The sequence below is a fragment of the Ahaetulla prasina genome, chromosome 1, assembly GCF_028640845.1.
Source record: "Ahaetulla prasina isolate Xishuangbanna chromosome 1, ASM2864084v1, whole genome shotgun sequence".
NCBI lineage: Eukaryota > Metazoa > Chordata > Lepidosauria > Squamata > Colubridae > Ahaetulla > Ahaetulla prasina.
Genome location: NC_080539.1, coordinates 361,813,606 through 361,836,885, shown reverse-complemented (window position 1 = coordinate 361,836,885; position 23,280 = coordinate 361,813,606). Strand labels below are relative to the sequence as shown.

Genomic DNA, 23,280 nt, shown 5'->3' with positions numbered 1-23,280 from the left:
CTCGGAAATTCTGAAATGTAGACCTAATAAATCTGGGAGGTGCCGTGTAGTTGGGTTAAATAATGTTCACAGTCCTTCTGTTGCCTCCGCCTCTCCAATCTTCTGATGCGAGGATCACTCCAATCAGCTGTTGTTGGGAGTAAACCCTCCTCAGGCTCACCTGCTGTGGAGGAGGGGGAGGGGTCTAGCTGCTCCGTTTGCCTGGGCATGGAGTCAGGGCTGGGGCAGGGAGATGCTCCTTCTTCTGCAGTTTGTCTGGGCATGGAGCCAGGACTGGGGCTGGAAGGCATACATTCCTCCGTGTTCGGGAGCAGATAAGAAGGCCCCAGCTGCTCTGAGGGCGGGCAAGACACAACAAGCGGTGTCCCCCAAGGCAGCGTTCTAGGACCAACACTCTTCATATTATACATTAATGATCTCTGTGACCATATTATAAGTAATTGTGTTCTCTTCGCTGATGATGTTAAACTATTTAACACTACCAACAATACGGCTACCCTTCAAAAAGACCTTGACTTTGTGTCGGAATGGTCAAAAACTTGGCAATTCCAAATCTCAATCAGCAAATGCTCTGTCTTACACATTGGAAAAAAGAATCAGAACACTAAATACAAGCTCGATGCACATTACCTTGTTGATGACCCTCACCCTGTCAAAGACCTTGGAGTTTTCATATCAAATGATCTAAGTGCCAAAGCCCACTGCAACTACATCGCAAAAAAGGCTTTAAGAGTTGTAAACTTAATCTTGCGTAGCTTCTTCTCCAGAAAGATTACACTACTAACCAGAGCATATAAAACATTTGCTAGACCAATTCTTGAATACAATTGGCCTGTCCGGAACCCACCTCTCATTTCTGACATAAATACAATTGAGCGTGTCCAGAAATATTTTACAAGAAGAGTTCTCCACTCCTCTGATTACAACAAAATACCTTATGCCACCAGACTTGAAATCCTGGGTTTAGAAAATTTAGAACTCCGCCGCCTTTGACATGACCTGACTTTTAACTCATAGAATCATCTGTTACAATGTCCTTCCTGTCGAAGACTACTTCAGCTTCAAATGCAACAATACACGAGCACACAGTAGATTTAAGCTTAATGTGAACCATTCCAATCTTGATTGCAGAAAATATGACTTCAGTAATAGAGTTGTTAATGCCTGGAATGCACTACCAGATTCTGTGGTCTCTTCCCAAAATCCCCAAAGCTTTAACCAAAAACTATCTACTATTGACTTCACCCCATTCCTAAGAGGTCTGTAAGGGGCTTGCATAAGAGCACCAACGTGCCTACCGTTCCTGTCCTAATGTTCCCTTTGATTGTATCCAATTTCATATAGTTATTACATACTTATGATTATATATATGCTTATATATAGTATAGTTATTTCATGCTTATGCTTATATATACTGTTGTGACAAATAAATAATATTCTTCTTAGAAATGAAAGTAGATTAGAAAGTAGGCAAAGCGACTATCCAATGAGGAAAAAAAATCTAAAAATTTGCCACTACTAGCCCAAATTATCATAAGACCACTAAATCCTTTGGTGACACAACTTATCTACTCTGTAATTGACTTGACAGTCCTTTACTAAGAAGCCATAATATAAATCCCATGTGTGGCAGAATAAATCAACTGTACAATATGTTATAATGGCATTCCTGCAAATTTTTGAGAAAACAAGCTTTCCTGAATAGAAGGTCACTTGATTTTCTTACCCTAAATTATGAAGAGATATCTCTACTTCCATGTGATATTAGTGCAATTACCTCCTCCTCTTTATTATATATCCTTTCTTCTTTTCATTCCTCCTGCTCTTCAGGGTACACAGATGATCTTCAATGCAGCCAAGGAATTAGGGCAGCTTTCAAAACTGAAGGTAAGCAATGCAAGGGAAAATTAACAGTGCCCAATGTTGTTCTTTAGCAAAGTCAGAATCAGCTTCTGTGCTACTAGCATATGGAAAGGGGACAATTACATCATAGAAATGGTAAGAACTATCCACCCATCTTAAAGCTGCCAAAGTTAAGAAACACCGGTCTATACACTACAGACTATGAGACAGTGCATGAGGTCAAACAACCCACTAGGTCAAAATGTTGTTTTGAGGTTTGTGACCCCTTACAACCTGATCAGTCTTCCTTTCCAGAGGTGGGTTTCAGGAGGTTCTGAAAGGGCCGCGGTGTGGCTCAGGCTGTAAGAAGCCTATTAAACACAGCTGCCTGCAATTACTGCAGGTTCAAATCCCACCAGGCCCAAGGTTGACTCAGCCTTCCATCCTTTATAAGGTAGGTAAAATGAGGACCCAGATTGTTGGGGGGGCAATAAGTTGACTTTGTATATAAATATACAAATAGAATGAGACTATTGCCTTGCACAATGTAAGCCGCCCTGAGTCTTCGGAGAAGGGCGGGATATAAATGCAAATTTTAAAAAAGGTTCTGACCAGTTCTGGAGAACCGGTAGCAGAAATGTTGAGTAGTTTGGAGAATCAGCAGTAAAAATTCTGACTGGCCCCATCCCCATCTATTCTCTGCCTCCTGAGTCCAGCTGATTGTGAGAAAATTGGGATTTTGCAGTATCCTTCCCCTGGAGTGGGGTGGGAATAGAACAACTGCAAAGGATCTGCAGACTGTGATGGAAAAATAAGGTTGATGCTGTTGTTTGGTTCATGGCCCAGAAGTAAAACTCTTAAGAGTTGTCTAAGATTTGGGGCAGTATATAACAATGGGGGAGGGGGAGAAGGGGAGAGAGAGAGAAGAAGAGAGGGAGAGAGATAAATTAGATAGATAGATAGATAGATAGATAGATAGATAGATAGATAGATAGATAGATAGAAGATAGATAGATGATAGATTAGATAGATGATAGATAGATAGATAGATAGATAGATAGATAGATAGATAGATAGATAGATAGATAGATAGATAGATAGATAGATAGATAGGCAGGCAGGCAGGCAGGCAGGCAGGCAGGCAGGCAGGCAGGCAGACAGAGACAGACAGAGAAGAGAATATGTGTAGCTCAGCGTTGAACTATGGGGTCCTTAATGCTCAAGGTTTGTTGGTTGGTTGACTGGTTGGTTGGTTGGTTGGTTGGTTGGTTGGTTGGCTGGCTGGCTGGCTGGCTAACTGGCAGGCTGGCGGGAGGATGGACGGACGGATGAAAACTAGGAGATTGCCTTAGACACAAAAGCAGCAGTCATGACACTGAGCTACTCACACTCTCTCAGCCTGCAATATCAGGCTTAGGTGATTAGTCAGGTGGTCAATTTCTGCCACAGCTAATGTTCAGTATCATCACTGTGTTGATCTGGGGAAAAAAACAACAGAAGACCCTACACTTGCAGGAAAATGCTAAGAGGAAAAAACAGATAGACAGACAAGATAGATTTTGGGATATTATTATGGCATTTTTAAAAAAATTGTGAGAGGGGAAGCCTTAACCTGATCAATCTACTAGAGGGAAGGGGCTCATTGTTAAGAGACTCAAAGCCAGAGGTGCCTCTAAAGGAAAACCACTCCAAGGAAATCAGCAGCCCTGAATCCCTGCATGGTATTGATGGACAGGGCACCTGGTCTGGCAAAGACTAATGTTCATCTCTTCTTGTCTGGCCACTCTGGGACCTCTTGCCCTCCTCCTTTTGCCGCGCAGGCTCTGGTGTAGACGACCCTGTGGGAGAAGTCTCTGTCCATGTTGAGCTTTTTACCCATCCTGGGACCAGCGAACACAAAGTAACGGTCAAAGGTCAGTGATGATCACCAGGAGACCAGCGTATCCCAAAGTGGCTGAAAATCACGCTGCCTGGGGCTTCTAGAACCAATGCATTCTGGGAAGCCACTAAATCTTATTCTACCTTTCTTTACATTTTTGGGAGTCACATCTGCTGGCTTATTATTATTTTGACATTTTACTTTTATCCACACTGCCCAGAGTCCTCAGGTTGGGGTGGCTTAAAAAATGAAAAATATTGAAATGTTCACATATAGATGGTGGCAAGTCGAAAAAGATGCCATAAACTATAACTTTTTAGCTACAATAGAAGCTAAACATAGAACCGCAGTTTGTCAAGACTCTATGCATTTGTTATTGGTTATTAGGAAAGCAGCACATTACTGTCCATTGATTCATTAACAATCTAGATTATTCAATTGGTTTATATTGCAGGGCTCTTCTACTTGGGGTGGGGTGGGGGGTAGAAATCTATACTATCCAGAGTCAGAATGATGGGTGAATAGCCATTTTGTTCTTCTTCTCACTTTGTGCTTGCAATCTCTATTTTGCCTGTGACTGCATCCAAACACACACATTTGTCTTTGTGAACATTTATTGTGCAGATGAGGAAAAAACAAAGGCAAATGGAGAAACATATATGTCCTTAAGTGAGCATAAGTGCAATTGCTTTATCATATAGAGCTGTCACAAAGATATAGATATATACGAAGCTATTTGTATAATGCAAATGGCGTGCACTATTTAGGATTTAGGCAATATGTAACTCTCTAAAAACAGTTGAATTAACAAATATCAACAAATGTATTAGATGCATAGCCAATTGTAGTTTAGAAAATCCAGACTATTACAGATTGCCAGTTCCATACTTCTTCTGCTCTAATAAATGCCACATTTATTCCTTTGAGGTAAGGTCAACACTCATATTCATTTCTCCCTTCCAACCTTCTCTTGTCCTCCTGTGCATTTTTTGTCCTTGTTCTTCCAATCACCATCTTCTCCTTCCTTTTCCTTTTCCTTCTAATATTGTATCATTTCCTTCCTCCCCTCCCTTCCCTCCTTCCTTCCTTCCTTCCTTCCTTCCTTTTCTCATTACTAGTCCATGGTGGAAAGGGGATTAGATTTACTCTTAGTGAAGAAACCTATCCTGAGAAGGGTACGTGTCATACCATTGTCCTGACACTCCTTCCCATCCTCAAATGCACCCCTCATCCCACCACACTGGTCAAGGCTGGTCAGAAGCACAGGATGCCATCCCGGTGGAGGTCTGGAAGAGAAATGGAGTGGGGCAGCCTTGCAGCCAAATCCAAGACCATGTTCCTTTTCTCTTCCAGCAAGGGATGTTCTGAACTAGCCCTGTTCCAAGTGTTGGTACCCTCAGGCTGAGCCTCTTTTTTGCAAGTGCACTGAATGCATCAGAATGATACCCGTCTGCAAGCCCATCGCGGGTGGTGGGGGAGGAGGAGGAGGGTGGGGTGAGGAAGGGACACGGTTAAGAAAACAGAATTATCCAGTAAAGTAATTGCATTCTCCTGCAATTAATGACCATAGTTCTGGTGCTAGGAAAGAGCAAAGTGGACTATTAGGACAGCACGATGCCTTGAATTGGATTTGAAGAGGTGCTTTGTCATTGTCTCATTAAAGCTTCTGCTATTATTTTAAAGCAGACGCTACAGTCTATACCGTATATTCTAATAGGGAAGGCAAGCCTATTGATAGCCACTTATTAGGATATTTCAGCAGCTATCCCTAAATCTTTTGGACAGCCAATATGAGGGGACTGCCGGCCTCATCATGCTCCATGTGCTGCTAGGAGGCACCTGATTTGCTTCTCCAGGAAACATTGTTCAGGGCAGAGGTCAGTTGCCTACGGCCCTTGGTCTGGATGTGACCTGCCACCCCAAAATCATCCAGCCCATGGTCCTAAAAAGAAATATATTCACCCTGCCCATGAGAGAGGAGGAGAAAACTCTCATTACCTCTCAGACCAACATTTCGGTGATGGCTTCACTAGCTGCCTTGGTGCAGTGACACATTTCCCCATAATAGTGGCAGTGGTGACAGCACGGCCTCTGGGCTATGCAGAAGACTGCTGCTTCAGGGAAGAAATGAGAATCTTTGGCTCATCCAGAAAGATGATATTTCTTTTATAGGGCTGTCACAGGATTCAGCATCTTGGACATTAGTTTGGCCCAATGTTTTTGAACCTTGGCAACTTTAAGACATGTAGACTTCAACTCCCACAATTCTCCAGCCAGCAAGGGAGAAGGACATAGAGAGGCAGGTAGAGCGGGGGTGGGCTGCTGTGGGGTCCGGAGGGGTTCGGGAGAACCTCTAGCTAAGATTCTGTGCAGTTCGGAGAACCCCCAAATCCCACTCCTGGCTTGCCCCCCCCCCACCTCTCCAGGAGTCCCCACACATCCCATTAAGTGCAGGGCGCGCACAGAGGCTCAGGGAAGGCAAAAAGCGGGCCTACCAGAAGTTCAGGAAGGGCCTTCAGAGGGCCTTCAGAGCCTGGGGAAGCTGTTTTCGCCTTCCCGGAGGCTTGAGGAAAGCCTCCAGAGCCCAGGGAGTGCAAAACATCCCCCCCCCACTCATTGTGGTGCAGAAGGCCGACTAGGCCACGCCCACCATGGCCATACCCACCCAGCAATTGGGCAGAGAACCCCTTGCTAAAATTTTTGAAGCCCACCCCTGAGGTAGAAACAGTTTTCTAGTCATAGTTTATGGGTAACAGTTTGGAAACTAGCTGTAAAGATGAGAGCAAAACATGGGTCAGCAGAGTGGGCCAAGGAGAGCCCTGAGCTAATGTGGCCTCTAGATTTCAACCCATGTCCTTTTCATAAGATGCAGGCAAGGATTTTCAATTGCAAATGATCTTATCTTTTCCTGTTTTCCTTCCCCTCCTCCTCCTCCAGCACCCTCGGCGCTGAAACAGGCCCAGAATGCTATGAGCTGCAAGTTTGCGTCAAAGACTACTGCTTTGCACGGGAAGACCGGACAGTGGGCATCGCCATCCTGCAGCTGAAGGACATCGTGCAGCGGGGCAGCTGTGCTTGCTGGCTGCCGCTGGGCCGGCGCATTCACATGGATGACACGGGCCTAACGGTGCTGCGCATCCTCTCGCAGAGAAACAACGATGAGGTGGCCAAGGAGTTTGTCAAATTGAAGTCGGATACGCGCTCAGCCGAGGAGGGCAGCAGCAGCTAAGACCAATCTGCCTCCCCCTGACTTCCCTCTCCCCCTTGTTCCCTTCCACAGTCTGCTAGAATTGCCTTCCCTTCTCTTCTCTTCCTGGTCCCTTCCCTCTTTTATACAGCCATGTCAAAGCCATAGAGTTTTCAGAGCTGTCCTTTCTGACCCTCACCCTGCCAAAGACCTTGGAGTTTTCATATCAAATGATCTAAGTGCCAAAGCCCACTGCAACTACATCGCAAAAAAGGCTTTAAGAGTTGTAAACTTAATCTTGCGTAGCTTCTTCTCCAGAAAGATTACACTACTAACCAGAGCATATAAAACATTTGCTAGACCAATTCTTGAATAGAATTTGCCTGTCCGGAACCCACCTCTCATTTCTGACATAAATACAATTGAGCGTGTCCAGAAATATTTTACAAGAAGAGTTCTCCACTCCTCTGATTACAACAAAATACCTTATGCCACCAGACTTGAAATCCTGGGTTTAGAAAATTTAGAACTCCGCCGCCTTTGACATGACCTGAGTTTAACTCATAGAATCATCTATTGCAATGTCCTTCCTGTTGAAGACTACTTCAGCTTCAATTGCAACAATACACAAGCACACAATAGATTTAAGCTTAATCTTAACCACTCCAATCTTGATTGCAGAAAATATGACTTCAGAAACAGAGTTGTTAATGCCTGGAATGCACTACCAGATTCTGTGGTCTCTTCCCAAAATCCCCAAAGCTTTAACCAAAAACTATCTACTATTGACCTCACCCCATTCCTAAGAGGTCTGTAAGGGGCTTGCATAAGAGCACCAACGTGCCTACCGTTCCTGTCCTAATGTTCCCTTTGATTGTATCCAATTTCATATAGTTATTACATAGTTATGATTATATATATGCTTATATATAGTATAGTTATTTCATGCTTATATATACTGTTGTGACAAATAAATAAGTAAAAATAAATAAATAAATAAATAAATAAATAAAATTACAAATACAAACACTTGAGTTACTATTTGTATATGCAATGTATATGCATTGAAACTCTACCCCACCTTCATATCTTGACTGCATCACAAATACCGGGTGAGGTTTTATCGTGTTCATGAACACCGTCTCTGAGCATTGGTAAAACATCTCACTGCACTCTTGCTACCGTCATGATTATTTCATGATTGACTTCTTTTTGTCGTGTTTATTTACACACAAACATACAAAAGTAATGCATGGGAGAACAGTGGACAGTTAAAAGACTGAAAATTGTGATAAGAATGTTAAGAATCTTAGAAGTGCAAAATGGACATAAGGAGAAGTTACAAATACTGGGAAAGGTAGCTTTCTTTGTCTTCACCCTGTTTCAACAGGGCTAAAGAAATACCGTCAGAATCTTCCTGCAATTCTAGCATCAAGTTGCATCAAGATTAGCAGTGCCCCAAAGGCTGATCTGAAGTTCACCTAACTATTCACAATTATCAGCTCACGGAGGCAAGGCTAGAGAATGGCAGCTAGGCATTTCACCATCTTAGGATCAGCCTGAAACTCTTTTATTGTTGTGGCCTTCAAGGAAGCCCAGCAATCAGATATTGTTAGAATGTAGTCCATCATCTGAAGGGCTATGGCTTCCTTTTTTCTGTTCTATTATTTTAGGACATTTTTTGTTTTATTTATTTATTTATTTATTTATTTATTTATTTATTTATTTATTTATTTATTTATTTATTTATTTATTTATTTATTTATTTATTTATTTATTTATTTATTTATTTATTTATTTATTTATTTATTTATTTATTTATTTATTTATTTATTTATTTATTTATTTATTTATTTATTTATTTATTTATTTATTTATTTATTTATTTATTTATTTATTTATTTATTTATTTATTTATTTATTTATTTATTTATTTATTTATTTATTTATTTATTTATTTATTTATTTATTTATTTATTTATTTATTTATTTATTTATTTATTTATTTATTTATTTATTTATTTATTTATTTATTTATTTATTTATTTATTTATTTATTTATTTATTTATTTATTTATTTATTTATTTATTTATTTATTTATTTATTTATTTATTTATTTATTTATTTATTTATTTATTTATTTATTTATTTATTTATTTATTTATTTATTTATTTATTTATTTATTTATTTATTTATTTATTTATTTATTTATTTATTTATTTATTTATTTATTTATTTATTTATTTATTTATTTATTTATTTATTTATTTATTTATTTATTTATTTATTTATTTATTTATTTATTTATTTATTTATTTATTTATTTATTTATTTATTTATTTATTTATTTATTTATTTATTTATTTATTTATTTATTTATTTATTTATTTATTTATTTATTTATTTATTTATTTATTTATTTATTTATTTATTTATTTATTTATTTATTTATTTATTTATTTATTTATTTATTTATTTATTTATTTATTTATTTATTTATTTATTTATTTATTTATTTATTTATTTATTTATTTATTTATTTATTTATTTATTTATTTATTTATTTATTTATTTATTTATTTATTTATTTATTTATTTATTTATTTATTTATTTATTTATTTATTTATTTATTTATTTATTTATTTATTTATTTATTTATTTATTTATTTATTTATTTATTTATTTATTTATTTATTTATTTATTTATTTATTTATTTATTTATTTATTTATTTATTTATTTATTTATTTATTTATTTATTTATTTATTTATTTATTTATTTATTTATTTATTTATTTATTTATTTATTTATTTATTTATTTATTTATTTATTTATTTATTTATTTATTTATTTATTTATTTATTTATTTATTTATTTATTTATTTATTTATTTATTTATTTATTTATTTATTTATTTATTTATTTATTTATTTATTTATTTATTTATTTATTTATTTATTTATTTATTTATTTATTTATTTATTTATTTATTTATTTATTTATTTATTTATTTATTTATTTATTTATTTATTTATTTATTTATTTATTTATTTATTTATTTATTTATTTATTTATTTATTTATTTATTTATTTATTTATTTATTTATTTATTTATTTATTTATTTATTTATTTATTTATTTATTTATTTATTTATTTATTTATTTATTTATTTATTTATTTATTTATTTATTTATTTATTTATTTATTTATTTATTTATTTATTTATTTATTTATTTATTTATTTATTTATTTATTTATTTATTTATTTATTTATTTATTTATTTATTTATTTATTTATTTATTTATTTATTTATTTATTTATTTATTTATTTATTTATTTATTTATTTATTTATTTATTTATTTATTTATTTATTTATTTATTTATTTATTTATTTATTTATTTATTTATTTATTTATTTATTTATTTATTTATTTATTTATTTATTTAGCTTCTTTTCCAGTGTGTAATAATTACTGGCTCTATTCACATAACACACCTAATCTAAGCTGGTTTATTCTTGTGAATGTGGAGAGAATGAGGAGAGGTACGTGAATGCGGAGTGTCCGTGCAGTATTTGTTTCATAAGATGCAGGCAAGGATTTTCAATTGCAAATGTCAGGCTACCTCCGACTATAATTAGGAAAGAATTCACCTTGACTTCATTTGGAATAAAGACAAGTACTTTTACTTTTTACAGTCTTGATAGCAGCCAAGCTAAGTTGGATCTGAGACAAAATATGGCTAACATATCATATCCCCCCAATTGTCCCTCCTCCTCCAGGAGGTCAGGCTGGTCTGGTCCAATGCCAGCTCCTTCTCGGCCCCTCGTGGTAATCTTCTTCCACAGGTCTCTAGATGTCAGTCATCTTAGGAATGCAGTGTCTGTTAGAAAAGCCGCTGATAACACTCAGTCGTTAATCATCCCTCCCCCCTGTTATGTCAGCCGACACTCTTAATAGGCTCCTTTCCCTTACCCTGTACGGTGGTATGATACATCTCATTTCCTTAATAGTTTTATAATACAGAAATAAACATTTCACATTCTATCTACTGATATAATCATTCAAAAGTATATGAAGATTGGAGTGGAGGCTGACATTCGCCCTCCTGCAACAAGGACGTCAGTCCTAGAAAGAAAAAAGAGAAGTTAGGGTTTGTCAGGATATTTTTATAGAATTGTGCTATCTTTTCCGATGCACGAACATCTTCTTTGTTCACCCATTCAGCTTGGGATAAAGGGAAGTGTTTCCAAGCAATGAGATATTGAACTTTATTTCTATGTTTTCTTGAATCTAAAATTTCTTTTATTTCAAAGTGTTGTTCGCCCTCTATGAGAATTGGTATAGGAGGGGGTGTATGGTTAGGACGGAAAGTAGACGTGTGTTCAGGTTTCAGCAAGCTCACATGGAAAACGGGGTGAATTCTCCTAAGTGTTTTTGGTAAATCTAGTTGTACCGTCACGGGGTTGATGATTTTTACTATGGGGAAAGGTCCGACATATTTGGGTCCAAGTTTCTTAGATTTCTGAGTGGTTTGAAGATATTTGGTGGAAAGATAAACCTTATCGCCTACTTGATATTTGTTCTCAGGGGACCTTTTTTTATCTGCTTGTTTTTTATGCGCACGGTGAGCGTCGTCGATCGCCTTGCGAGTCATTTTCCATGTGCTTTGTATTTGATCTATCCATTCTGACAAAGAGGAAACAGTAGTTTCTTTCTTCGGGAGTTCCGAGATAGGAACAAAATCTTGACCTGAAGCTATTTTAAAGGGAGTAAATACCGTGCTACTATGAATTGAGTTGTTGTAGGCAACTTCAGCAAAAGGTAAGAGATCTGCCCAATTGTCTTGCTGGTAGTTAACATAACATCGTAGATATTGTTCTAGTACAGAGTTGACGTTCACAGCTTCCATTAGTTTGGGGATGATGGGAGGAGCTTAATCCTTGGGCGGAGCCAATGAGTCGTAAAAATTCTTTCCAAAATTGAGAAGTGAATTGAACTCCTCGATCTGAAATGATGCGATCAGGAACTCTGTGGAGTCTATAAATGTGTTGTACAAACAACTTTGCTAGAGTCTTTGAGGAGGGTATCTTTGAACAAGGAATAAAATGGACTTGTTTGGAGAAAAGGTCAGTCACAACCCATATAACAGTATTGCCTGAACTTTCAGGTAATTCCACTATGAAATCCATGGATATTTCTTTCCATGGGGTTCCTGGTCTGGCTACCGTTTGAAGTAGTCCAGGAGGTTTTCCCGGAGGCCTTTTGGATGATGCGCAAATAGGGCAACTTGCTACATATGCTTGAATGTCTTTTTTAAGACTTGGCCACCAAAATTGTCTTTTAAGAAGATGCAAAGTTTTCACAAATCCAAAATGTCCTGCCATTTTGGCATCATGGCATCGTTGTAGGATGGTTTCTCTGAGTGAAAGAGGAACATATAGTTTTGTTCCAATCCAAGCTAGTCCATCACGAAGTGTGCATTCATGGGAATGCGCTAAGTACCAGTCATCGGTGTTTAAAGCTTCTTTAAACGACTTGGTCAGTTCATCTGGGAGTGAGGGTCAGCTTTGGAGTGGCTTCTAGTTATTGCTGGGGCTGCCAACTGTTGCACGGGAAGTATTGGTCGAACCACCTCGGAGCGAGTGCAATTGTATTGGGGCAAACGTGAGAGAGCATCCGCTAAGAAGTTTTTCCCCCCAGGAATGTAATGTAAAGTGAAATTAAAGCGGTTAAAATATTGAGCCCAGCGGGCTTGTTTAGGTGAAAGTTTTCTAGGAGTCTTTAGGGCTTCTAGATTTTTGTGATCAGTCCAAACTTCAAAAGGATGATTTGAACCCTCTAAGAATTGTCTCCACGTCCGTAGAGCCCAATGAACTGCAAATGCTTCCTTTTCCCAAATAGCCCATCGTCTTTCAGTTTCAGTCAATTTTCGAGAAGTGAAAGCACAGGGTTGTAGTTTACCATCAGCATTGTTTTGGAGCAAAACGGCTCCGACTGCTACATCACTTGCATCAGCTTGTATTACAAAAGGAACATCCATGACAGGGTGGTTTACAATAGGTTCGTGACAAAGAGTCGTTTCAATTTTTCAAATGCTGCCTGACATTCCATTGTCCATTCGAGAGGTAATGATGGTTTGGGTTTCGTGTCTCCTTTAGTTTTCAAGAGGTTGGTGATTGGTAAAGCAATTTGAGCAAAGGAGGGGATGAATTGACGATAGAAATTTGCGAATCCTAAAAAACTTTGGAGTTGCTTGCGTGTGCGTGGGGGGGCCCATTCCAAGACAGCTTTCACTTTTTCTGGATCCATTTCTAACCCATCAGCTGAAATGCGATACCCTAAGTAGTCTATTTTGGTTTGATGGAAATCACATTTGGATAGCTTGCAATATAGTTCTGCAGATAATAACTTTGGAGAACAGCTCTTACTAGTTTAATATGTTCTTCCATTGTTTCTGTATAGATAAGTATGTCGTCAAGGTAGACAAGAACTCCTTTGAACAAATGCTGATGGAGTATTTCATTTATTAGTTGCATAAAAACTGCGGGCGCCCCCTGCAGTCCAAAGGGCAGTACTCGAAACTGGAAACATCCTAGTGGACAGTTGAAAGCGGTTTTCCATTCATCCCCCTCTTTTATACGAACTCTGTAGTAGGCTTCTCGCAGGTCCAGTTTGGTGAAGAATTTTCCCTTCGCTAAATGTGCTAACATATCTTTCATGAGTGGCATGGGGTATATGTTTTCGGCGCACACGGCGTTTAGGTTCCTATAGTCAACTATAAGACGAAAGGAGCCATCTTTCTTTTCCCGGAACATCACTGGCGCAGCCACGCGAGGTCTAGCCGGTTGGATAAACCCCCGCTCTAGGTTTTTGTCTATGAATTTGCGTAGCTCCCCCAATTCCTTTTGGGTCATGGGATAAGCTTTTGGTTTTGGAAGCTTTACCCCCGGAAGGATGTCTATGGCACAGTCAATAGGCCTATGGGGAGGAAGTACGTCTGATGCTTTCTCACTAAAGACTTCTCGCAAGTCCCAGTATTCCTTGGGTATTCTCTCCTCCCCGTCTATCCGTTCGATCATTGCCCCCAACGTATCCTGGTGCATGGCCACGGTAGATCCCTTCTTGGGTTCCCCCTTTTTCCCTTTTAATGTTTTGGAGCGGAAACGTAGGACTCCCGTTCTCCAGTTAATATGGGGGTTCCATTTCCGCAACCATGACAGGCCTAGCAACAGGGGTTGGTCCATTCCTGGGGCTACTATGAAGTTCAGAATTTCGCGGTGGTCTCCTATTATCATTTCTATGGGTTCTGTTACGAAATGGGCGGGTCCTCCCCCTGCCACAGAGCCATCCAACTGGGCAAACGCTATGGGCCTACTTAGGGTTCTCAATCTTAGTTCCATTTTTTCTACTAGTTCGGGACTGACCATACATCTAGTGCATCCAGAATCGAGTAGTGCTAGCAGTTCCCCCTTATTACCCGAAGAGGGTACATGTAGATTGACTGGAATGTCCAAGGGGCCCCGTGCCCAACTCACCAGAAGGTCTTCATCGGACTCTGATGTGGTTTTGCTGTCGTCAGTATCGGTCGACGCTTCGCCATCCTCCTTGATGGGCGTGCCCTTCTTGGCAACGCCCTCCCCCACTTTTGCCGGTTTACGCGCCTTAGCCGCTGGTTTCACTGGTTCCTTTTCACCACCAGAGGTCGCGCTTGGTATCAACTTAACCCTACAGTCGGCTGCTTGGTGGCCTTCTTTTCCACATCTGTAGCACGAGACGAACGTGGTCTTCCTCCCTCCAATGTAGGGGCAACCCGATAGGTGCCCCCTGGAGACCGGCCAAGGGATGGCCCTCCAGTGCGCTGTCATCTGCCACGGTCCTTCACTAGTTCGATTTCCATCTCTGCTGCCAGGGTGTACCAGCCATACAGCGTAGTTGGAGAGGCTCGTGCTCGACACAGTTCATAGAGATCTCCATTCAGACCATCTTTGAAAATGTCCACAAGGGTCACCTCCGACCACCCTCTCATCAAGGGAACTAAATCACTGAACTCCTGGTTATAATCAGCCACCGGTCTCCTCCCTTGCCTGATGGTTTCATTCGACCTTTGGCCTTTTGCTCTGCCAGGGGTCCTCAAACCTCCTCCTCAGTGCAGTCATAAAATGCTCGTAGTTTTGCAGTAAGGGGAGTGGTTGGTATATAGACACATACCACGCAGCTGCTCTTCCGGTCAAATTGTGGGTCACAGCTCTCACTTGTGCTGCCTGTGACCAATAATCTTCCCCCCAGTCTATCATGTGGTCATTCACTTTCGCCAGGAACAGTCCCAACTCCTTCGCATTTCCATCAAATTTCTCTGATATGGGGATTTTTGGCTTTTCCTTCCCTCGCAGCCTTGCTTGGTCAGCAGGTGGCGCGCGACCCCCATCCAATTCAGCTTCCTCTGGGGAGAGGGTTCCCAGCTCTGGCTCTTCAGAAATCTCACCGCCCTGGGAATCACCTCTAGCTGGCCCCTTTGTCTTATCTTCCTCCTCTTCTCCCTCCCACCTGGAGGACCGAATAGGGGATTCATACCTTTGGCGAGCTGCTTGTCTTACTTTCACCTCACGGAAAAGACGAAATGCTTCCTCCAACTGGCGTTTGTCTCTTATCTCTCTCTCTTCCTGCCAATCCGAAAGTCTCACCGTCCCTTTTTTTTTTCTTTTTGTTACTCCAGACTGAAGCTCTTCGGCACTTGGTTTCCACCTTTCCTCTTCCAGCTTTAATTGCTCAATCCACCGAGCTCTGCAATCTTCCAGCTCAGGGTTAAAAGTGTCAGCAAAAATTCCTCCGGACGCCTCCCCCAGCTCAGCCGGCAGCAGGCCTTCCATCACATTTGGGTTTTCTCCCCCCCCCGGTATTGCGATTGCAATCCTGGTTGGTAGACATGATGTGAGATCCAACTTAATGTCAGGCTACCTCCGACTATAATTAGGAAAGAATTCACCTTGACTTCATTTGGAATAAAGACAAGTACTTTTACTTTTTACAGTCTTGATAGCAGCCAAGCTAAGTTGGATCTGAGACAAAATATGGCTAACATATCATATCCCCCCAATTGTCCCTCCTCCTCCAGGAGGTCAGGCTGGTCTGGTCCAATGCCAGCTCCTTCTCGGCCCCTCGTGGTAATCTTCTTCCACAGGTCTCTAGATGTCAGTCATCTTAGGAATGCAGTGTCTGTTAGAAAAACCCGCGCTGATAACACTCAGCCGTTAATCATCCCTCCCCCACTGTTATGTCAGCCGACACTCTTAATAGGCTCCTTTCCCTTACCCTGTACGGTGGTATGATACATCTCATTTCCTTAATAGTTTTATAATACAGAAATAAACATTTCACATTCTATCTACTGATATAATCATTCAAAAGTATATGAAGATTGGAGTGGAGGCTGACAGCAAATGATCTTATCTTTTCCTGTTTTCCTTCCCCTCCTCCTCCTCCAGCACCCTCGGCGCTGAAACAGGCCCAGAATGCTATGAGCTGCAAGTTTGCGTCAAAGACTACTGCTTTGCACGGGAAGACCGGACAGTGGGCATCGCCATCCTGCAGCTGAAGGACATCGTGCAGCGGGGCAGCTGTGCTTGCTGGCTGCCGCTGGGCCGGCGCATTCACATGGATGACACGGGCCTAACGGTGCTGCGCATCCTCTCGCAGAGAAACAACGATGAGGTGGCCAAGGAGTTTGTCAAATTGAAGTCGGATACGCGCTCAGCCGAGGAGGGCAGCAGCAGCTAAGACCAATCTGCCTCCCCCTGACTTCCCTCTCCCCCTTGTTCCCTTCCACAGTCTGCTAGAATTGCCTTCCCTTCTCTTCTCTTCCTGGTCCCTTCCCTCTTTTATACAGCCATGTCAAAGCCATAGAGTTTTCAGAGCTGTCCTTTCTGCCCCTCACCCTGGCCCTTCCTGCTCCTCACTCTTTTATTTGGGAGGTTTGCTCCCGCTGCCAAGGATCACACATCACGCATACCTTCTCAAATACATGTGCATTGCCAAATTCCCCCATGAAGCAGAGAGAGGTGAGAGAGCAAAGAGTTTGTTCCTGGAAAGGATCCTAACAAAAAATCCAAGATGCTGCTTGACTGCATTTCGTCATAAACTGACACCATCCCCTTTTTCCCGGCACATTTTTGCCTAAGAAGCATCAGAAGCTGCCTTCCATTTAATCAGGGTATTTGTCAACCAACCCAGTATTTCCAGCATGGATTGGCAGCTGCTGTCTAAGGCAGATGTTTTTCAACCTTAGTAACAATAAAATGACTAGACTTCAACTCCCAGAGTTCCTCAGCCAGCATGCTTGGCTGGGGAATTCTGGGAGTTGAAGTTGCCAAAGTTGCTAAGGTTGAGAAACATTGCTCTAAGGTCTCAGTCATAGAAGAGCATTTCCCACTATATGCTGCCTAATTTTTGAACTGAAAATGCTGGGGATTGAACTAACAGCCAACTGTAAATAAAATCGAAATCCCTGTGCCAAGTGGAAATAAGGAGAAGTTACAAATACTGGGAAAGGTAGCTTTCTTTGTCTTCACCCTGTTTCAACAGGGCTAAAGAAATACCGTCAGAATCTTCCCTGCAATTCTAGCATCAAGTTGCATCAAGATTAGCAGTGCCCCAAAGGCTGATCTGAAGTTCACCCTAACTATTCACAATTATCAGCTCACGGAGGCAAGGCTAGAGAATGGCAGCTAGGCATTTCACCATCTTAGGATCAGCCTGAAACTCTTTTATTGCTGTGGCCTTCAAGGAAGCCCAGCAATCAGATATTGTTAGGAATGTAGTCCATCATCTGAAGGGCTATGGCTTCCTTTTTTTCTGTTCTATTATTTTAGGACATTTTTTTTGTTTTATTTTCCTTTAAGAAGTTCCTTTCCATTAAGAAGTTCTAGATTTAATTCCAGAAGTGAAGCATGCACTTTGCTACTGTCTTACAGTTCCATTGCGTCGTTTTTTCCTGTCTCGCGCACAAATACAAACACTTGAGTTACTATTTGTATATGCAATGTATATGCATTGAAACTCTACCCCACCTTCATATCTTGACTGCATCACAAATACCGGGTGAGGTTTTATCGGTGTTCATGAACACCGTCTCTGAGCATTGGTAAAACATCTCACTGCACTCTTGCTACCGTCATGATTATTTCATGATTGACTTCTTTTTGTCGTGTTTATTTACACACAAACATACAAAAGTAATGCATGGGAGAACAGTGGACAGTTAAAAAACTGAAAATTGTGATAAGAATGTTAAGAATCTTAGAAGTGCAAAAATGGACAGTTGTAAATGCCCAAGTTTATTTCCATGTGGAAATAAAACCAGGTATTTCAAAATGCTAGGTTACGTGGAAAAATTCAGCCAAGGGGATAACCTTTCTGCAGACTTGGTAACAACAGCTTGGAGCATGTGTGCTGACTCAAGCCATCTTATTTTACTCAAGGAAAGGAGCATTGATCAATGGGATCTGGCTTCTTTTCCAGTGTGTAATAATTACTGGCTCTATTCACATAACACACCTAATCTAAGCTGGTTTATTCTTGTGAATGTGGAGGGAATGAGGGAGAGGTACGTGAATGCGGAGTGTCCGTGCAGTATTTGTTTCACTACCAGTAAGAAGATAATACTCAAATAGGGGCTTCTAGGTGTGGGATTACACTATGTAATTTTGGAAAGAATTCCAGGTTCGAGAGGTTCCAGGAGAGGGACAAAGGCAGAACATTAAAGGGAGGAGATATTTGGGGGGGAAAGCATGAGGTCCAAAGGAAACAACATTCTGTAAGAGAGCAGTTTATGGAATTGCTGAGGATGGCCCAACTTTGGAAAAGTTAACTGATCATCATGACTGTCCTAAATGTCCTGATTGACATTGATTGATGTCACATCTGCAGAGAGCTCCCTTTCTGAAAGCTGCATCAATTCTAACAGCTTGGCCAATTCTGTCTATATGCTTCCTTGACCCTACAGATATATGGATTGAATTGATCACCCAGCCCATCAGTTGGTGTCATTTGCCAGTTCCTTGCTTAACTGCCCTCCCCCCATCCCAGTTTGCTCCTCTGCCACTGAACTACAGCTTATTATTCTCTTTCCTTGTTTGCTACCTGATATGGGATCAACTCTCACTGGTTGGGCAGCTCTAAACCAGTTAGATCAACCTGATATCTATCTTGGCTTCCTAGAAAGGTGCCTTACATCAGGCAGATTTTTTTTTCATTCTGCCCTTAATTATTTGCACCTGATTGGCAGCTCACCCCTCCACCCCACCCCCCTCCATGAGATCCTGTTAAAAGCAGGCATCAAGAATGGCAACTGGGATCTTCTGTATGTAATTCAGGTATTCCACCTATGATCTTTGGTCTCCCTGACATCTGGAAATTGAAAGATTTCCAAGGCATCTTTGGACATGTAATGGGATGTCATTGCTACATTCAAGTAGGCCCTGAAATAAAGACAGTGATGTCCATGGAAAGATACATCCCCTGGAAACCGCATAGTCACCCCTTCCAAACAATGCACAAACCTACTTCCAAGCTTAACTCCTCCCTCTATTAATCAGAACTCTCTTTTTTCTCCCCATTTGTCCCTCCTCTTTTTGAAAAATGTTTAATTTTTTATGAATTGCTTGGGACCAAAGTATCAGGATTTTGAGTTGAATGTTTACACACAGACATATGCACAATCCACCAGACTTATATAAATTGCATTTGAAAAAATTAAAAGGGGTGGGGGGGAAGCTTAGGCAACAGTTGTATCCAGGCAGACAGCTATTGCGGCTAGCAAATCAACACATGTGGCAAGGTGATTTCATCTCTTCCCTCCTTAACAGAGTTTTTTCTGGGGCAAGATGGCACCAACAGCAAGAAAATGTGTAGGTTACAAATGAAGGTTGTCTGGATCTTCTGCAAAATTCTGTGAACAAGGCAGGACAATCGCACAATAAAAGCCTTGTCTTGAAATCCTCTTAAGACTGCAGGGGAGGTAAAGCAAAAATTTCCATTTCTGTCTCCAGCACACTTTGGCACAAACAAATCTGACACTGTCCCTATCCTGCACAGTGAGATGACAAGAAGCCAAGGGTAGGCATCTCCTTCCATCTTCCCCCCAAACTGGTTCCTCCTTCAATTGTTTCTCTTTGGCATGTAGTTGAAACTAACAACAAAATGGATCAGAATAAATTTTAAAACCCCAAACAATAAAATGAAGTTAATTCTATTTGTGTAGCACACATGTTGGAATATGTTTTCATGTTGTCTGTTCTGTACATACATACCTGAAGTGGATTGAGCAATGGTTTTACCAACAATGGATGCATGATAGTGAGATGTTTTGCACTATTTTGAAATTTTCGGGCTCTATACAAATATTTTATTAACTGACATTAAAAAATCAAAAACAAATCTCATGATTGTTATTTTTCATTATTTCTGCTTGTAATCAGTTCTCTCCCTTTGCAGTAAAGCTCAATCAATACTTTCCAGCAAAACCTGCATAATGTAGGTACTGTGATTCCAGACGAAGCACAGCTACAACTACTTCAGTGCAGAGAATGGATTAATCCCCTAACACAGGGGTGAAATCTAAAAATTTTCCCTACTGGTTCTGTGGGTGTGGCTTAATTGGTGGGCGTGGCTTGGTGCTCATGTGACTGAATGGGCATGGCCAATAATAATTAATAATAAAAATAATATACAAAACTTGGGAGTACATTGGTCTACCTTCTTTAAAAATAGAGGCACCGGTCTACTAACCGCCTACAGCGCTGATCAGCTGTAGTGCGGCCCTTTGAAAAGCCGTGGCAGTCATTTAAGGCTGTTTGCAGCTATATCACCACCGAGAGCTTCAGGGACAGAGAAGAGGAACAGCGAGGCATGGGCAGGGGGCGGGCAGGGATTTTTGCTACCGGTTCTCCAAACTACCCGCCCCATCGCTACCAGATCACGCGATCCGGTCCGAACCAGGAGCATTTCACCTCTGCCCTAACATACCAGGAACTAGTTGTTTAAGTGAACTCCACCCTCTCTACATGCAATATCCTGTAGACAGGGCAGTTACAAAGATCAACTACTCTCTTAAAAACATAACCAACAATGCTTTTTACAATGTAATTCTGGGCTCTTACCTGCACTGAGTGCCATGACCTCCTATAGCTAAGGTGGTGTACATAATCATTTATATCTCTGGAGATCAGAGATATAAATTCAGCAGGTTGTGGCCAGTTCTGGAGAACCAGTATACAGAAATTTTGAGTAGCTTGAACCGGTAAATACCATCTCTGACTGGCCCCGCCCCCATCTATTCTCTGCCTCCCAAGTCCCAGCTAATTAGGAGGAAATGGGCATTTTGCAGTAACCTTCCTCTGGAGCTGGGAGGGAATGGAGATTTTACAGTATCCTTCCTCTGCCACGCCCACCAAGCCACGCCCACAGAACCGGTAGTAAAACATTTTGAATCCCACCACTGATGGAGATTCTCAATCATCCAGGTCGTGGTTGTCCCAAAAGTGATTTTTCCAGCTGGACTTTCTTGGGGGTGGGTGGGATTTCTTGAAAATGCTTTTGCTTCCACACAGAGAAGTTGTTCAGTGAAGAAGAACTGAACTTCAGTGAAGAACGCCTTCACTGAAGAAGCTTCTTGGATGAAAAGTGAAATGTTTTCAAGGGGAAACCCCCCCCCCCAAGAAAAAACCCCTTGCCTTTTGAAAAAGCATATTTGAGATCATTGTTTATAGTGCAAGGGGCTGTTGGTTTAACTCCTGGCAGATTATTTAAATTCCATGAAGTAACAGGGGTAACATCCCTACTTTCAAAAGGGTCGAAACTGCTTACATAGTCCCTTTGCTCTTGAGGTTTCTAAACTATATTAGTAATCCTTGAGTCTCAGAGAATCAGCAGGCCAACTTTGTCCAAGATGGTTACGTTTTTACAAGCAGTATTGTGATATTCTTGGAAAAGATGATCAAATGTTGTGTCTCTACCTACAAAATCAGAATCATGGAAGCAGTAGTATTTGTAGTATTTGCTGGGACACCATATAGAAGTAAAAGAAACAAGATAGGAAAATCTTGTGCCTTGATGCCTTTGAACTCAGAACTCCTGAGAATACCATAGATGGCCAAGAAAGTAAAGCAACCAAGCTGAAATTATCTTACTTCATACACATTGTGCAAAAGAATCGACTCTTGCAGAGGGCTCTAAAGCTGGAAAGGTGCAAGGAAAAAGAAGAAGAAAACCAACAGCAACGAAGATGGACCCTGTTACAATGGTGTGTTGGAAGAAATGTCCATCTGGGTTCAATTCCAAGTGGGGAGAAAGACACTGGAAACATGGAGACTGCTTAGAAGGATGGTTTTAATGGTGGATAGGACCACATGGTTTGAGGTCTTGGGTAGCTGACCACATGGAGTGGAGAGTGAGACATATTTATACCCTCTCTTGGGCTTTGAACTTGCTCCCTGTTCCTGTGAAAGTAATGTATTCTGATTGGTTATCAGACTCCCATGGGGCCATGCCAGGGATACCTTTGTAGGTTGTCTTGAGTCCTAAGCTTGGTTGAAACTTGCTGGGTGATGTAATCTTCTCAGGTGCCATGTGGTGAGATGGGTAGAGGGCTAATCCTATAATGTCCTGAGGGTGAAGGTCTTCTGCGTTGTAGATAAGCTGGCCCAGCATTTTGTCCTGTAGACAGGATGGCCCAGTCTTTCTGGGGCTATTAGCAAAGGTGGGGGCTGCTTTCCAAGAGCATGTTTCTCCTTTTCTTATCCAGGGAGGTATAATATTCTGCCTTTTTAATATTTCCTAGAATATTTCATTCTTCTAGGAGCAAGGTGGGTGCTAACTTCCTACAGGTGATAGAGCTACTGTTGGAAGATCTGAGGGGACCAGGCTGGGAACAGATTGTCATGAAGAAATCTATATCAGGGATGTTCATTTTAAAGTTGCCAAAGTTGAGAAACACTGCCACGGGACATTGATATTTGCTCTCTTTTGTGTAGGCATACACTCCAAGCAACCATATAAATCAGGGGTCTCCAACCTTGGTCCCTTTAAGACTTGTGGACTTCAACTCCCAGAGTTGAAGTTGTTGAAGTCCACAAATCTTAAAAGATACCAAGGTTGGAGACCCCTGATATAAATCATGGTGTCTGATCTTGACAAATTTAAGAGTTGTGGACTTCAACTCCCAGAATTTCCCAGCATGGAGGGGACTTCAATTCTGGAAATTGAAATCTACAAGTCTTACATTTGCCAAGATTGGACACCCCTGATTTATATGGTTGCTAGGTGTGTATGGAAACACAAAAGGAAGCAAATGTCAACCCCATGGCAGTGTT

At 40.5% G+C, this 23,280-nt stretch overlaps 1 protein-coding gene across 1 annotated transcript in view; it reads left to right on the top strand.

The window, feature by feature from the left end:
- UNC13A (unc-13 homolog A) overlaps positions 1-20,265 on the top strand; it is a 264,443-nt gene extending 244,178 nt beyond the window's left edge. Inside the window, exons 36-39 of the mRNA XM_058163052.1 lie at positions 1,831-1,887; positions 3,675-3,742; positions 6,659-6,895; positions 16,399-20,265. Coding sequence (XP_058019035.1) covers positions 1,831-1,887; positions 3,675-3,742; positions 6,659-6,895; positions 16,399-16,690 — 654 coding nt within the window. The 3' untranslated portion in view covers positions 16,691-20,265. The remainder of the gene's footprint in view (positions 1-1,830; positions 1,888-3,674; positions 3,743-6,658; positions 6,896-16,398) is intronic.
- The last annotated feature ends 3,015 nt before the right edge of the window (positions 20,266-23,280 follow it).